The sequence below is a fragment of the Talpa occidentalis genome, unplaced genomic scaffold (genome assembly GCF_014898055.3).
Source record: "Talpa occidentalis isolate TD23 unplaced genomic scaffold, MPIMG_talOcc4v2.1 talOcc4.7, whole genome shotgun sequence".
In the NCBI taxonomy this organism is placed as follows: Eukaryota; Metazoa; Chordata; class Mammalia; order Eulipotyphla; family Talpidae; genus Talpa; species Talpa occidentalis.
The window spans coordinates 102,438,126-102,455,237 of NW_023605083.1; the positions used below are offsets into that span (position 1 = coordinate 102,438,126).

At 46.5% G+C, this 17,112-nt stretch overlaps 1 protein-coding gene across 2 annotated transcripts in view; it reads left to right on the forward strand.

Annotated features, from left to right (window-relative positions):
* FAM120A (family with sequence similarity 120A) overlaps window positions 1–17,112 on the forward strand; it is a 103,976-nt gene that overhangs the window by 47,307 nt on the left and 39,557 nt on the right. For both annotated transcript variants that reach the window (XM_037493559.2, XM_037493558.1), the window contains exons 4-7: window positions 3,107–3,235; window positions 3,854–3,950; window positions 9,753–9,850; window positions 10,041–10,318. In XM_037493559.2, the coding sequence (XP_037349456.1) occupies window positions 3,107–3,235; window positions 3,854–3,950; window positions 9,753–9,850; window positions 10,041–10,318 (602 nt within the window). The remainder of the gene's footprint in view (window positions 1–3,106; window positions 3,236–3,853; window positions 3,951–9,752; window positions 9,851–10,040; window positions 10,319–17,112) is intronic.

Genomic DNA, 17,112 nt, shown 5'->3' on the forward strand with positions numbered 1-17,112 from the left:
CTGAGATTCAGGACCACTTCTGACTAAATACATAGATACTGAGAATCATGTATAAGATGGCCATCGTGCTGGGTGAGGGTGCCTTGTAGGGACCTTTAGGGACTTCATCCTGCTCCTGATTCATCACACCTCCCCTGGTCCCTCCTGATCCCTACATCTACTGGCTGGGTTCATGCATGGATGGGGTCTCCCATTTCTGGAGATGCTAGAGGCTCACAGCAGGGCACCCTGTCCTCCCTGGCATCCCTAGGGCCTTCCCATTCTGGCCCCTGGGAGGCTGCTGGCATAACCATTTAAGCAGGAAATAGCTTATTGGGGAAAATGATGCTGAAAGTGAAAGTCTCCCAGAAGAGGAAGAGGTGGTTATCATTAATTTCCATACAAACAGGATCTATTTATTATTTAATTATCCTGCTTGGAACAAAGAGGTTACACCATCTCTGGAGGCCAGCTCCAAATTTTTGTTTCCTTTCCTGCAAAGCAAGTAACTAACAATTACCCAGATTACTACAAAGTACCATAAGAAAGGCAGTTGATCATAGACATTTGCTTTTTAAATAAACAGAATTTACTTTATACCCTTGGACATAAAAAGTACATATGTTTCCAACTTTAATTTAGATAAGTTGCATTTTATTGACTTTTATAAGCTTCAAATGTTAAACTTTTAAGCTAAATTAAAAACAATTGCTCAAAGGGAAAAAAGGGAGAAGAAATGGAACTTTCATTAAAATAGTTTGAGGCCTTTTCCTAAATAGTGAAGACTTCATTTATTTGATTTGAGTGTTTGGTTTTTACAAATAGATAGGGCAGATTGCTACAACTTTCCTGTGGGGTTTGTCATGGGGGGAGTGCCAGACACTGTTACAGAACATCTTTTGGGAGATTTAGGGACTAAGGTGATGGCTCGTTCTGTGAGTCGGCAGTCTTGGTGCACTTTTTCTCAGTTGAAATTTCTCAAACCTTCACATGCATGGTTTATGTCATGTACCTGTCATGTACATGTGTGTGTGATATGTATATTTATATTGTATAGCATGTACCTGTGTGCACATTTTAGAGTATTTAAGGTGGTTAGGAGTTTCAAGGATTTGTTTGCGCATTTAATGTTCTCTTCGTTCTCAGTCTTCTAGCCAGTAGGAATGCATGATTTTACTCAGACACACCACAACAAGGTTTCTAAAGAAAATATAAGTTAAATTTGTCAGGGATGCGGAAAGTATAACCAGCTGGATATTTATAAACACATCCATATCCAAATGCTCGGGATCTTGCCACTTAAGGAATTCTGTGCAATATGCTTTTGAAACTTGCACTGTGACTTGTTTTGTGTACAGCGAGGCCCTTCATCATGCCTGGTGGTGAGGAGTGGGCCAACGGGTTCTGGGGGACACCCAGGTTCTGCCCTAGGGCAGAGGGTGGATGTGGAGACTGGATTGGAAATGAAGGTGTGGGCAGTGGTGGATGTGAGGAAGGACTCAGGCCCCATGGCCTTAACCATCCACTCAGACGGTAAGGGACACTTTAATTGTGGGATTTATCGGTGTTGTGCGTAGGGGATGGTGGCAGCTCATCCGCAGGGACGGTACGAACTCTCCTCACTGGGTTATGGGAATGCTCGCTGGTGTAGACCTCACACCACCTGCTCCCTGCTGTAAAATCACAGCACCTGCAAGCGTGTGAGTGGTCCTGTACTGATCAGGTGGGGCTTGCCCTCACGAGTGCTAGTGAGCAGATGAAGGGAGAAGGATGCTTCCCCAGGACACAGGGGTGGCAGCAGACATGGGAACCCTGTGTTATAAAAAGGAAATTGAGTCTACTCTTATGCATCTGATAGTACCCTGAAAGTGTAAGTATATGTCTTTTCAGAGGTCATTTTTGTGCCATTTGCTTAGGTTGCTCCCCCCCCTCCCCTCCCCTCCCCTCCCTCCCCTCCCCTCCCCTCCCCTCCCCTCCCTTCCCCTCCCCTCCCCTCCCCTCCCTCCCCTCCCTCCTTCCCCTCCCCCCCTCTCCTCTCCTCTTTCTTTTTTTACCCCCTTTGGTCTCTTAAAACAGCAGTTTTATTATCTTTCAGTTCTAAGGTCACAAGTCCAAAATAGGTCTCTCTGAATGAACTAAAAAATCAAGGTGTGGACAGAGCCTCATTCCTCATGGAGACTCAACAATATTCCCTGCTATTTCTCCCTTGTGGAGGCCTCTTCCTCCATGGTCAAAGTCAGCACTGACCGAGAAGTCCACACCCCAATCACTGAAGGCTCTGCCCCTCTCCATGTCGAAGGAGCAATTTCTGCCCCTCAAAAGTCTAGGCTGTAGGCTGGGCCTCAGGCAGCTAACAACCCTTTCTACCCTGCAGCGCCCAGTGGGCAGCCCTGGGGGCACAGAGCCCTGGGATATTTTTGCCCTCTTATCCCTATAACTAAATAGAACTAAAGATGTCTTTTCTTACCATCATTCAATTTTTTTTAATTGGTTGGGAACAAAGTACCTGATTCATCTGTTTCTAAGAACAAAGATGTGCTATAATTATAATTTATAACTGAAATCTTACTAAATGAAGATATCCTTTTCCATGTTTTTTAGTTTTCATGAAAAAGCTCAGCACAAACCATTTTTTAAAAAAATAATGTTTACTTTCCCTGGTATCAGCTGTTCCATTATGATATACATTATTCCTGCCCTTTACTTGGTGTCTTTCCCTGAGCATGTTGGTTAGGGGCATCTCTTCCTCTTACTCAGTTGACCTTGGCCTTTCACTGCGCTGGGCCCTGGCAGGGTGGCCGCCTCCTGGCGGCACCTGATAGAAGGATGTGTGTGGGGCCCAGGCCTTCTCTCAGCTGTGCTTGCCATGGTGGGCGCAGGGCCTCCCTGTACTAACCACGAGTGGGTGCAGACCTCTCAAAAGTAGTGAAAGGCTGCCAGACGCTCTTTGGACTCCTTGAGGGAAACACTACTTGTATTTCTTCACCTGAAAGGGAGACCAGGGCCTCAGCACACAGCAGTGGGGCTTTGCTCTCCCAGCTGGGACGATTCTGCCCCAGAGCAGATTTCCCAGCGTTTCAGGCCATGATGGGAACTCACCTGCTGCTTCCTGTGCTTGTTTCCGCAGGTCCGCGCCCACCAGCTGGTCTTGCCTCCCTGCGATGTGGTGATCAAGGCCGTGGCTGACTATGTCCGCAACATTCAGGACACCTCTGACCTGGACGCCATTGCTAAAGATGTTTTCCAGCTTTCACAGGTGAAATGTGGCTGTGGGGGCGGCCTCTGCACAGGGTGTGGATGGTGCCAGCATGACCAGGGGCCTCCAGTCTGGTTGGGAAAGTTGGCTCCTCTCCTAGCTGCTCCTGCCTTCCCTCTGGCCTGAATGCGGAGTTTTTAAGGTGGACTGATTGAGGCAAGGCCTCAACCCCTGCATTCCCAGTGTAGTGTGACAAGACTTTTAGAAGAGGCATCAGATTGTCGAGTGGGCCATGCGTCTGGCTTTAGGTCCTTTCAGGAGATGGCAGGGATTTTCTTATTCCTTTTTTGGGTCAGGGTCGATAGAAGAGACTTTGTGTGGTCCCTGTGCATTCTCTGAGGAGTAAACTGCTGTCCACTTGCTGGATACAGAGAGCAAACCACTGCGGCCCAGCACAGTTTTGAAGCCTGCACCTTTAGACTCTGTTGCTCTGAGAGAATTGTTTGATTTGCTTTCTTCAATAATATGTTGATTTTCCTTGAAGATTTTAATGACATTCAAACTCTTATCTAGCTGCAAAGCTGCAGATCATTATATATATATTGAATTTTAAGACTTTATTACTCCACACCACCAGTAGTATGCTAACTTACAAAGGTTTTCTTGTGTTGATTTCAGTCTAGAACAGATGACAAAGTGATTCGATTTAAGAGAGCGATCGGCTATTACTCAGCCTCTAGCAAGCCGATGGCGTTTCACCCACCTCCTTACTTAGGTAAGTGACAGGTCTCTGATTCTGTGTGTATCCAGGGACTGAATGTTCATTGGGTGCTCCTGTAAGTTTATTCTTTGAAATGGGATGTCTGTAGTTATGCAAGTAAGTGTTGCCGAGCTTCCTGAGATTCTCAGTAGGAATCCCTGAGTCTATCAAGGAGTAATAGAATACTTAGAGACTTAGGGTAGAGGGAAGCAGGGCTATGAAATCCTAAGGGATGGATACTCTTGCAGAAGCTCCCAGATGTGGAGGACCCTCTGTCTACAAATGCCTTAATAAATGGGGATTTGTGTATCCTCTCCTGTTGCTTTTTTAAACAGAAGACCAAATTAACGCAGATATTTGGAATTGGGAAATAAAAATTATTAGAAGCTGTTGACTTGAGCCTGCTTGATTTTCATGGGGCCATACCTATCCTCCTGAGTTGGATTTGCTTTCTTGGGGTTTTACAGAGTTGTAAACTGAAATCGTCCCTCCAGTTGTTTTTTTGTTTTTTGTTTTTAAGCTGTGTTACTTCATGTAATGAATGAAGCCTGTTCCCAAGATTGCAAAAGATCTGGCCTTTTTGTTGGTTCAGAAGATTAGTCCCTAAGTGGAATCATTTCCTCATACTGTCCTCAGATGGTAGCTAGGTGACAGCCTCAGTTGTGTGTTCAAGCCCAGCATTTCTGCTGCTGGTCATGACAGAGGTAGCAGAGGTGATGGACTTGGTGGGTGGGTGCGACAGGTGAGTGGCTGTTTTGATGGGCATGCTCAGAGATGGGGCATTTCCTCTGTGGGCCCAACTCCTTTGTGCTGGCATTGTCGCAGTGGCTCTGACAGACGCTCACGCTGCTACTGCTCATACTGTCCATTTTATTCCTATCTATCAGACGGGTTTAAAATGTCAGGTGACCCAGACACACCATCACACTTAACAAACTCCCTTGCCTACCCCTTCCAAACCCCCACCCCTATGACTGCTGCTCTCCAGGCTCTGCCTCTTGCTGGGATGTGCCTTGCTGCCCCTTCATGGGGCCTTTGCATTATCATGGGACTTGAAGCTTTCTCTTGATATCCTGTGCATGGGGTATTCCAGTTCCAAAAGCCAGGTATCTTGGTACCTCCTCTGAGGCTTTTCTGGACCAGCCAAACCCACTATTCGAGCTGTGGGGTAACTTGCTCCTTTCCTAATCAGCAGACACCTTTGAGGTCCTGTCACTGCATGTGGATTTGCTGTAGTATTTTTAAAGCTTGGCCGAAGCTCTGCAGGATGGGTGTTTGCTTATCTGCTTAACCATCTCCTACTAGAATATCCTACATCATCATCTAGAATATATTCAATTTTCTTGCTGTTGGCGATAATCAATTTAAAAGTGTTTATTATCACCAGGTAATCAATATGATCTTGTACTATATAGTTCACTAAGTTTTTGACATTTTATGTACAGTCAATTTTATAGCTTTGCTTTACTAGATCCACATTTCCAAGGTTTTTACTTAAGTTTTTTTTTTTTTTTTTAAGTTGTAAAACTTAAAATGTAATCCAAGCCTAAAGGACAGCATCATGCATAGCAGTGTACCCACTGAATGGGTTTCACAAATGACAGCTTTGCTTCACATCTTTCTCTTTTTAAAAGAAATAACATTATTAGACTTGTCTGACTCCTGTGGATCCTTTGAACAGGTATTTATATTTTCTCACCTCATACATGCAGAATAATAAGAACCTCATACATGATGTTCACTTCAATACTAAGATCATGTATGTTATTCTGTACTTGGTGCTTTTGAGCTATACCCAGATGGGGAAAAGGATAGTTTTCCTCTCCTGTCCTGGCCCATAAACTGGCAGACTTTAATCAGGTGTGCACAGAGGCCACACATAGAGTAATGGAGACTCTCAGCTGGTTTTTTCGAGGAGTTTATATCATTTCTAGAAAGGAAGCAAGAAATTTCGGAAGGAAAGGTAGAACAAAGAATTTTGCGATTTAAAGAAAATGTAATTCTGTAGGGTTTATCCATGTATGCGTAGAAAGCAGACCACACAGGCCTAGTCTGTGGCGATAAGGTTGTAGGGCTAGCTTCCACCTCCCAGATCGCTACGGAGATTAATTTCCTGTTTTCAGAGCAGTAGTTATATGGGCAGAAAATAGTGTTCTTGGATTTTCTGGCTTTCCATTTCTGTCTTTAATTTTCTTTTAATTTCTTTGAATTCAGAGTATGAGGGCAGCCTGTCTTTAGTCCCTGTGGGCAGCATTCATAGCTTTCAGTCTGTATCTTTTACATTGAATTCACTGGTACTGGTATCCCTTCCCAGAGCCCTGCTGGGGTGGGTACCACCGAGAGCCATGGGGGTGCATGTGTCTGGGGCGTCCTTTTTACTCCCCAAATGAGCCATGGACTCTGTCTCTATCCCTGTGACCTTTCATTCACTTTTTAGTGAGTTTATTTTAGTTGATGTGGTATGATGTAGTTTAGGCTCACTGGGCTTTTAAAAGGTCATTTTTGTAAAAGTCTGAGAATTATCATTTAGGAAGAACTGAAAATACATCCTGCTTCATCTGCTGTCTGTTTTAAAGTTGGTAGACATACTGCTTAGGCTGGATCTCTGGGTGGCTTCTCCATGGTCAGTTCAGGGGGAGAAATGAGTGGTCAGTCTGTCAGAGACCTTAAAGGTGGTGGGCTTTCTTTTAGGATGGACATCTTTGCTATTTTTTAAAGATTTTTATTTATTTTTACGTAGAACTGGGGTGCAGGCCGAGGTGTGGGAGGTGAGAACATTCACCAGAGACAGAGTGGGGCACAGAACAGGCAGACTTACTGAAATACACTGCTGCTGCACCTCCCCCTGCAGTGACCCTTAGGGCTAATGGTCCGCGGCACACTGCTGAGGGGAGCAGCGGGTGAGGCAGGAGAGGTCTGCTGTGCCCTGTGCATTAGCTCCCTCCCTGGGCACTGAACTCAGGCTGTGGAGGTGGGCTGTTGTGGTGATAGACTTAACTCCTAGGTCACCAGGGAGGCCTTTTGCTATTTCTAAAATCTGTGGCTGGACAAGCTATTTAATACCAGTGATTCAGACTCTGATTAAGTGAACCCAGGATTGAGTGGATTTGATCAAAATGTGTGATATACCCAGGCATCAAGTGAAGGGGAATGGTGCTGTACCTTTGTACCAGCATGTTCAGAGTTGGGACACATAAGTCAGCATTTATCTGCATAGGATTTTCCAAATGTCACTTTGTTTTGTCCAACGTCAAATCTTAGCAGTAGTGTGTGACTAGTAGGTGATTGTTTATTAGGTGGGGCCGAGGCCAGGCCAGGGCCAGGCTGGGGCTGACTGGTTCTCAGAAGAGCTTCTAAATCCGCTTTATTTTAATGTGGAAGGGCTGTGCTCTCCATTTGGGATTGAAGTGATGGAGGAGAGGCTGAGTGGCATGTCTGGTCCCACGCAGCCAGCACAGCCCCTGGACTGCAGTGTGCTGCCTTCTCAGGTTTCCCAAAGAAGTCTTTTATATTAAAAAAAGTTTTAATTATGAGAATATTTTTCATATGGTTATTAAACACTATTCTCCTGCCTCTGTTTTGAGCCTGCGTACTTTTTAAACAAAAACTCAGCTCTTTGGGTGAGTGCCGTGAAAGGAAGAGTGAGGAGTTGGTGGTGTTTCTCCACTTTGTCCTGGTGCCACTTCTGAGGGAGGTCCTTGTCACCAGAAGTCAGACAATAGCCCTGCTTAGCTGCTCCAGGCTCTGAGAACAAGGACTGATTCACAAGAAGACATGCAGCACTCAGGCAGGCCCTGGCTGATGAGGCATTTTTGCAGCCTTCAGAGAAATGTAGACAAGTTAACTCATTTATTGGATCGAGTTCTGATAGAATAGTAACTAGCTTTGTGGATTCTCAGAGGTTTATTTGAGGTCAAGATTGCTGTATGATCTTAGAGAATATATTTCTTCCTTGGAAATCTTTGGTTTTAAGTAAGAATATAGCTTTCTTTGAATGGAAGTTTATGCTTTTCAGGAAGTTTGTGGATGTAATGCCAAATAGACTGCAACAAAATTGCTCATCTTCACTTGAAACTACTGCTGCATGAGCGGGGAAACCTGTCTCGACCTTGTGGACTTACCACCTGGTCAGGGATGTCTCCTGTGTGTGAGTGCACATGTGCTCATGAGGTGGGTGCACATATCTCCCTGTGATTGCCTGTACATGTATGTATGTGTATACTGCTGGAAGTTTGTACACATGCCATCTGGCAGAGGGTGGAAGCTGACTCCGTCTGTGTTTGAGCCTGTATCAGACCTGAGCATTTCTGAACTTGACCACTTAGAGGCAGGGGCAGCAGTGGCATTGTGGCTGCTGAGTTCGAGATTCCTTGAAGGGCCAGGAGGAGGGGAGCAATGGCCAAGGACTGTGACCACCCAGCTCCACAGGACTGGATTCAACTTAGGGGCCCTGTTGTGAGGTGTCAAGAGAATTTTCTTTCAGAGATGAGAGGAAAGGTTTGCAGTGCTGTGTTTTTTATTTATTTTTAATTAAATGTGTTTCTTTTTGTTGTTGTGTCAATGCGAGAGAAACAGCGTTGGTGGGTGTGTGTTTCTCACTGGCGTGGCTCAGACTTACAGGTGGGGAACCTTCCTGTACAGGACATTGGCACCCAGGATTCCTGGTTGGTTTTGTTCTGCTTTTCAGAGAAGCCTAAGGAAGAGATCGTGTGACTGTGAGGGCTCCTGTGGGTCTGTTGTGTATTCTTGCACTGTGTATTCTGTGTCTCCCGAGATCTGCTGCAGCCACTCTGGGGTCTCATGTGAGCCCCCTCCTCGTGGCCTGTCCTCATGATCCGACCCTGAGGACCTTCGGGCCTGATGGTTCAGTGAGTGAACAAGCTCTGAGGAGTCTCCTTCCTTGTTTTTATCACACTAATAGATAATAGGCGCTATTTTGAAGCATTTTTTACATCAGGCCCATACCCATCCTCCTCGCTGGGTGTCTAGGGCCTGCTCACCTGTTGGCTCTATGTGGCTGGCTGCGTAAAGCCCCGGCCTCTCAGGTCTATCTGGTGACCAAGCATCATGGTTGGAGTTTCCGGGGCCTACGACTGAGTTGACAGCTGTGTCAAATTAAAGGATGTGTTTGAGCTTTTCTCCTGTGACTTTATTCTCATTCGCTGTTCCCAGTTAGCATGAGGATGTGAAGTGCAAATCACACCATTTTTTATGTTTTAAGAGCCAGAGTCCAAATGACTCGTACTTAATGCATGTTAAAATGTATAAACTGATAATGGTTTACTTAACAAAAAACATGCAATAGCCTAGGCTGCACTGCCACACCTTACTTTCTATCTTCAGAAGCGTGCTAGGACCCGATTTGTCAAGCGTTTTAACTCCCATTGATTCAAAAATGGAAGGTGGGAGGTGTTTAGACCCTGTTTTCTTCTTTGGTCTGACAGTGTTACCACTGCAACCGAGTAGTCAGCACGCCTGTTAAGGTAAAGAGTGGAACAGTTTAGGCCTTTGAGGAAATTAATGAAAACAGTACAGAGAAGTTAGTCAAACTTTTTTTGAAAATGAGTATTGTAAGAAAGTATTTGAAAGAAAGTATTCTAGCCCCAGTATATAAAATAGACCATCAGAAAATTAGGTACTGTAATTCATCTGTTTACGTGTATTGTTAAACAAGACTTCCTAAGGTTTTCTGAGATGTGGGACTAGCAGATGGCCCCAAGGAGGAATGAGGTATAAGACAGAGAGGTCAGAAACCCAGCTACCACCCTGTCCCACTAACACTTGTTTTATTATTTTCTTTCCATGTTGGTGAAACAGCCAGACCAAATCCATTCGGAATGCCTGGGATAGTGCCACCATATGTCCCCCCTCAGATGCTCAACATTCCACAGACCTCTCTGCAAGCAAAACCCATGGTAAGACCTTGCTCCTTCCCAGAACAGTGGGGGCAGCTGGCTGGATGCCTGTGTTAACCTTTAACCTATGCTAAATAATCTAAACTCTTGAGTCGATAAGTAAAATGGCTGCCCATGGTTTTTGAAAGACAAGTGAGCTGGGTCCTATAGGCAGCATGTGCGTGCTCCTGACTGCTGCCCTCTGCCACAGGCCCCCCAGGTTCCTGGCCCAGGGGCTCCGGGTCAGGGTCCACTCCCGTACAACCTCACCGAGCCAGCTCTCACCTTGGAGACAAGTGGAAAGAATCAGACCGAGCAGAACAACTACAGCAACATTCCTCAGGAAGGAAAGCACACCCCGCTGTATGAACGGTCGTCCCCAATCAACCCTGCTCCCAGTGGCAGCCCCAACCACGTGGACTCGGCCTACTTTCCAGGCTCTTCCACTTCATCCTCTTCTGACAACGACGATGGCAGTGGAGCTGCAAAGTGAGTGTGTGGGTGGTGGCCGTGCTGGGCTTGTGTGGTCATTTCCCCAGGGAAGCTGCCTCTGGCTGGCCGCCTGTGGCTCTGAGCTCAAAGGTGTGTCTGCTGCAGGTAGGTGACAGTCACCTGTGCTGGGACCAGGGCTTCTTGAATGTGAGGGAGAGAAGAGGTAAAGACGCTTCCTTCGGACTGCTTGGGTTGAACGTCTGCTTGCTACCAGCCCGTGGTCTTGGACTGCCCTGCGAGGCAGGAGTTTTGGGTATTTTTTTGACCTCTCAAAGTGGTGAGTATAGGTACTGGCTGTTGACTGTACCCCGGAAATCATTTCAAGTTAGAGCCCTGGCTACTGGGTCGAGGAGAACTCTGAATTTTCTCTCCTACCACCTCAACAGCTTGAATCCTAACTCAGCTGCTCATAGGACTCTTGAAATAACACTGTTCACCCAACCAAAGCCCTAGGAAGCTTCCAGACCTGACTAGAACTCTCCTGTAGAGGGATATTTCAGAATAAATGAAAACAATATAAATGTAGCCCTCCTCTCTCCTTAAATACCTTCTGTTTCTAAGAAACCTGATTAAAAAAAAGGGAAGAGTTTGTGTTTGTATCTTCTCTTCCTTGGTTTGAATTTTGGTTCATGGGCACATGCCCAGAGGTCTGTCCACTGCAAATGCTGTGAGTTTTCTTCCAAATGTGGGCTAGTGTCAGCAAGACGAGAGTATCTGTGTGATTTGGTTCATCTTATTAAAAATGTTCCTCCTGGACTGAAACATAGTAGAAGTAAGACATAAAGCCAGACAGTAGTCCCAGAATACTCGACAATAAGATATTGTGAGAGAGAGGCAGGGGTGGAGGTGAGGGAGGGAAGGAGACTATAGTCATGTAACTTATTATAGTACATTGCTAGGCTTTTCAGTTTAATATTAGTTATTGTTGCTAATCTCTTACCGTGCCTTATTTGTAATTAATTATCATAGGTATGTATGCATAGGAAAAAATATATGGGGTTTCTGACATCCACTGGGTGTCTTGAAATGTATCATGTGGCTTATTGGGTGCTGGTGGTGTGTGTGAAGCTAGGAGGAGGCTTGTTTAGGAGGCTTAGCCTCGTCTTCCCTCAGTGGGGTTGCAGGAGTGTTTAGTTGCTGCCCATGAATTGGCAACTGTGTGTCAGGTATGAAGGGACCTGGGTGAGTGGGACCCCTTGAGAGTACATCTTGTATGTGTCACCTCTTCCATGAGGTTCTGGCTGTGTGACCGTATTGGAGCCCCCCGTGTTTCCCCCCACCTCTGGGCTCTGGCATCCCTTTGTACCCCACCTGGCCCGAGGAACCTGGAAGCTGCCATCTGCATGCAGGGACAATGGTGAAGGAGGCAGGATGTGTGCCCGGCTGGAATCCAGGTTCTGTGATGAGCTTTGTGCTTCAACTTGTCTTACATTCCCAGAATCTGTTCCCTTTTGTCAGAACAAGAAGAGGCAAGTATTAGAGCTGAGGGAGGAAGAGAAGAGAGTGGATGGACCCCATGTTTGGAGGATTTGGGTCAAGAATCAGCAGAACAGGGGCAGACCTGGTTCTGGGTGTCCTTTTGCTGTGAGGGGCTCTGTACCACGGGATGTGTGGGCACAGCAGGAGCCAGGAGTCTGTGGTTGGATGAGTTTGCCTGGCCTGAGGCCACATGTGGACTGGAGAGTCGCTCTTTTATTTAAAATCTCTGTGGTTTGGACTTGCATTGGATTCCTGACTCTACCCTGTGCACTGAGACCAGCTTTGAGGAACAGGAGTCATCCATTGATTCAGCTAGGCTATTCTTGAGCACTTACAATTCACCATTGAGTGTGTTGGTGGGCACATAGATGGCATGGGGTAGGGGGTCAGACTCTAAAGGAAACACCAGGCTGAAAAGGCCTGGGATCTCGAGGTCTGAGCTGAGACAGAATAGGGACAGCTGACTGTGCATGTGAAGAGGCCAGGCAGACTTACCACATGAGGTTGCGTTGCATTGCATTGTAAGGGGTCCCACTTACCCAGGTCCCCTCACCCAAGTAGCATTGCCCAGACTCAGGTCTGTTCTGAGTGCCCCGTGAAGCTTCCTGCATTTGCTCTGATCAGCCCTTGACTAGAGGAATCCCAGCATTGCTTGATCTTGGTGCTGCTTGCCCTGGGGAGAAGCAGGTATCTGGAGTCCAGATCTTTAGCCAGGGGAGGTTTTGGACAGTCCAACTTTGGGGCTTCTAGTCCTCATAGCTGACCATAGGAATATGTGTAGTGCTGGACCCTAAGACATGAATACAAGTGGAGGAGCCTGCTGGGGCCCCTGGTTAGGTGTACCTTCCCCTCAGGCACACCTGCAGTATTTGTGCACACTTGCTCTCCCTGTGGGCATGCCTGTACCTCTGGTGCTTCCCATGGCTCAGAGTAAGTGACATCAGAGTGGGAGAGTCCACTCAGAAAACCAGTGGCTTTTATTGCACAGGGTGATGGCTGGTGGGTCATGTGGTCAATGTTAGAACAAGAGTTACCCTCCCCCACAGACAAAACTTCCCTCAAACTAAAACAGGTCAGAGTTTTAAATGGCAGAGAATCTAAAAACATGCAGCTCATAGAGTAGAGAATTGGTCCATAGACGTTAACCCTCACTAAACAAATCAAAGGAATGCAACTAAAGACACACCAAGAAATCTTTTTGTAATGTACAAAGTGGAGAAACGTTTGTTTTTAGAAGATGAAGTTCAGTGGGGGAGATAGACTGTGGGGCATGTGGATTTTGGCTCTTTAGGGTACCCTTGCAGGAGTTGTGTGCCTGTAGGTGAGGTGAGGTGAGTGTGGATGCTGTTGACCCCGAGGGTGAGAGCCAAAGGGTATGCCCCAGATGCCATCAGTGGGAGCCTGCCTTCCTGGGAACACATGGAGCACTGTGTCATCTATCTATCTAGATGCCTACAGATGACACACGGGTGACAGCAGATGGGCCAGGGCCCCAGGCTGATGAGCTGTGACCCCTTCCTTCTGTGTGCACATGTATATGTATCTGCATGAATGTACATGCTTATATGTGTAGGCGTGTTTATATGCATGTGCATAGGCAGCTGTTCTTGGCCACACACCTACACATACATGGTGTGTGACATGGGTGTCTGTATGCATGTATGTGTGCATGTGTCTAGATACGCATGTATATGCATGCAAATATTTGTGTGTATACATGCTAGGTAGGCCCTGCCCACCCCCACCTCCTTTTACCAGGCCTTTCAGCTGCCATAGCTGTAGAAGTTGTCCCCATGTTCCACTAACCCCACACTGCTGGAATGGAGTCCTGGGTGTTGCTCTCTTGAGGTTGACATACATCCCTGTCTTGGGCAGCAAGAACCCTGCAAAGCATGGTGAGCGCTTGTCTCCAGATTTGCTGTTGTGCTGTCCTTCATCTCCTCGAGGCTCCTCTCCTTCACTTCTGCTCTCACGGTGTCCTTCTGTCAGGGACAACCCCTGAACCTGGAACCCTGGCTGCTACTCGCCAGTCAGTAATATCCATGCCAGTTATTTCAAAGTAATATGAGAAAGAAATGTGCTGCTTTCTTGCTCAATAATGCTTTTTCTTTCCCTGTTCTTGGAATTTCATCAGCATAACTTGCTTTAGTCTTGGTTAAAATTTTAAAAATTGTCATTTTTCTTCTCTTCCTGGTCTTTGTCGCATCTGTATACTCCCTTTTTGGTTGAATTAAAAATTACAATGGAGGTATTATTGTCATAGGTTCATCACCCTTGAGAATATGAATTTAATCTGAGGTTGCTAATTTGAAATTTTAATTTTTTTATATATTTTTTTCTAATTATCACTTCAGTGTAAAGTTACAGAATTCAAACATTAGAAAATACAAGACAGGAAATTTCCTGTGATACTCTCTCTAGAGATGCAACTATTTTCAAGAGACTGGTGAATATTTAAATGTCTGATTTTCTTCTGCATATACTAACATGGTCTTTAGAAGAATGGGATCTTACCTTAGGGGCAGCCTCTGCCTTTTTAAAGCATGTATTCTTGTTTGTGCCTGTTAATGTAGACATGTGAACTCTGACATTTGTCAAGGGATATTTGAAAATTTTATCAGGAGAGGAGACTTAAGAGTTCACCACTTTTGTGACTCATGGAGATTTGTCCATTTTTTCATACATTTGTATTTGACTTCAAGGTGTGGTGTCTGTTGAATAAGCTTTGTAGGCCCTGTGTGACTGTGGACAGAGCTGGCTCTGATAGATGGACCCAGAAGGGTGGCTACTCGCTGTCGGGTCTGAGGGGCTGCTGGCCAGTGCAAAGGCGGGTGCCTCTGGAGCCTGTGCTCATGGGCCGTGGCCTGTTCTCTGTGGTCCTGGGTGCGGCTCCTCAGGCATCCCAGACCCAGTTCCTCCTAGTGCGGAAGGGGTCCCTGAGTTGTTTGTGAATTAAATACCTGGTGGGTAACCACAGGAAATGATAGATGGCACTATTGTTTTAAAAATAACTATTGGTGCAATTAAAAAAAACACCCAGAACATTGATTTCTTTTTCAATGTAAAACACCTACAGAATTTTTTTCCATACCCTCCCTCTGGAGTCCCCAAAAATGTGCTTCCAGTGCATATTCTTTTTTCCTTTAAGTAGTTTTGGTGTTTTTCTTCTGTTTTGAATCCTCTTGGGCTCTATTTCCACAGAAATGGTGTGGCTCAAGAGGAGACTGATATTTCACCCACCCCAGTGCCTGTCCCACAACCTTCAGTATGGCCGGGGGCCTTCCTTCTGGAATGCTGGTCTGTTGTGCCAAATAGTTGCTTTATGTTGGGCTTTTTAGCAGAAGGTGGCATTTCTAAAACCTTCTCATAAATTGATTCTGAGTCACTTTCTTCAGTTGGCAAAATCAGCAGTCACCTGTGCCGGATGAGGTTCTGTGTGTCCTGCCAGTTCCAACCCACAGGAGTGTTTGTCCTTCTTGTCTGACCCACTGAGGTGTCAGGACAGCAGGCAGTCCTGTGAGCACGGGACAGACATGGAGCATGAGCTTGGCCACTGATGTGCAAGCCAGCATTTGGGAGCACACTCTCTCCGCTCCCTACTTCCTGTGGAGAGTGGACTGTGACGTTGACCTGATGGGGCACAAGGAGCCTGTACCAGCTGGGTGTGTGACTCCTGTAGTTGCAGACAGGGTGCTCTCCTCCTCACACTCCAGTCTGGCAGCATGGGGCCGAGGGTGGGTTGTTGCACAGGGAGCAGCATGGTTGGGGGCTCTTGTCCTTTGGCCCTGACTCAGGACCTGAGGTGAGAGGGAGACAGAAAGGAACAAGTAGGTGCACGTCTTTGACAGTCACAATCTGTGTCCGTGACCTCAATGCCAGAGACTGCTGCTAGGGATTCAATCTTGTTTTTTAAGATTTATTAATTTATGCATGCAAGAACTGGGGTGTAGGCCAGAGGTGTGGGGGGGGTGAGAGGATTCACCAGAGACAGAGTAGGGAACAGAATAGGCAGATCTACTGAAATCCGCTGCTGAGGGGAGCAGCAGGGGAGACAGGAGAGGTCTGCTCTCCATGTGGGTCACCTCCCTGGCTGGGGATCGAACTCGTGCTGCAGTGGCTGGCTTTAGCTTAATAGTGCTGAGACTTTAACCCCTGCACCACCAGGGAGACCCTGGGGATTCAGTCTTTGGCTTTCCTTTCGTGTTTAGTTCTTCCTGTTGAGTTTCATTTGACTTTGCTTTTTCTTCCTGTTGACAAGCAAGTTGCCTTGAAGTTCACAGTGTCTTTTCTGCTCTGGGAAAGAGGGTTTTCTGCTCTGCTGTGGTAGATGGCCACATGGCATTTACTGTGATGAAATGGGTAGTGATGTGCTCTCTGTGTGACACTGGCATCCCCGACCTGCTGGCTAGAGAAAGCAGGAGAGTCCTGTGGTTACAGTATTCTGTCTTTGGGGTAAGGACCGGCAGTGCCCCAATCATGTGGTGTGCTCTGGCTATGCCACTATTCCTGGCATGAGGCCAGGGCCTTTCTGGTGGTTGCCATCTGTGTCCCCAGCTGTATCTGTGAACCCCTTTGGGTTGGCTTTGTGTGGTGCTGTCCTGAGTGTTAGATCTAGGTTTGAATCAGTGTTGTGAGGGGACCCTGCTCTGAGCCTGTGCCACCCACGGAGACTTTAGGGAGACGGCATACAGACCTCCTGCCTGGGCCACCTACTCCCTGTGGCCTGTGGTCTCTGCAGGCCTCCCAGTTCTTGGGAGGGAATGTGTGTCTGTGTGAGCTATCCTGGGTGGCTGAGTGTGAACAGTCGTGGAGACTGGAGCCTGATGGTAATTGAATGCTCTGAACTCTCTTACCCATCTTCTCCAAGGCACGGTATTTGTCCCATTCAAATATTCCATGTTCTTGGTAGTTGTAATGGAGTTGTCCCATTGAAATTGTGTGGACTTTTTAATTTTAATTTTTATTTATTTTTTAAGATTTATTTTATTTATACAAGAACCTGGGTACAGGCCAGATGTGCAAGAGGGTAAGAGGATTCACCAGAGACAGAGTGGGGAACAGAACAGGCAGACTGATGAAATACACTGCTGAGGGGAGCAGCAGGTGAGATGGAGAGGTCTGCTGTGCCATGTGGGTTACTCCGAGGTTGGTGGGGATCGAATCGGCACTGCAGAGGCTGCGGATAGCTTCACAGCTGTGCTTAACCACCTGTGCCACCAGGGAGGCCTCTGTGTGGACTTTTTTAAAAAAGGAAATTGTCAAGGTACTTTTGGGCTGAATTTTAGATTTTATTAAAATGTCATATAAGCATC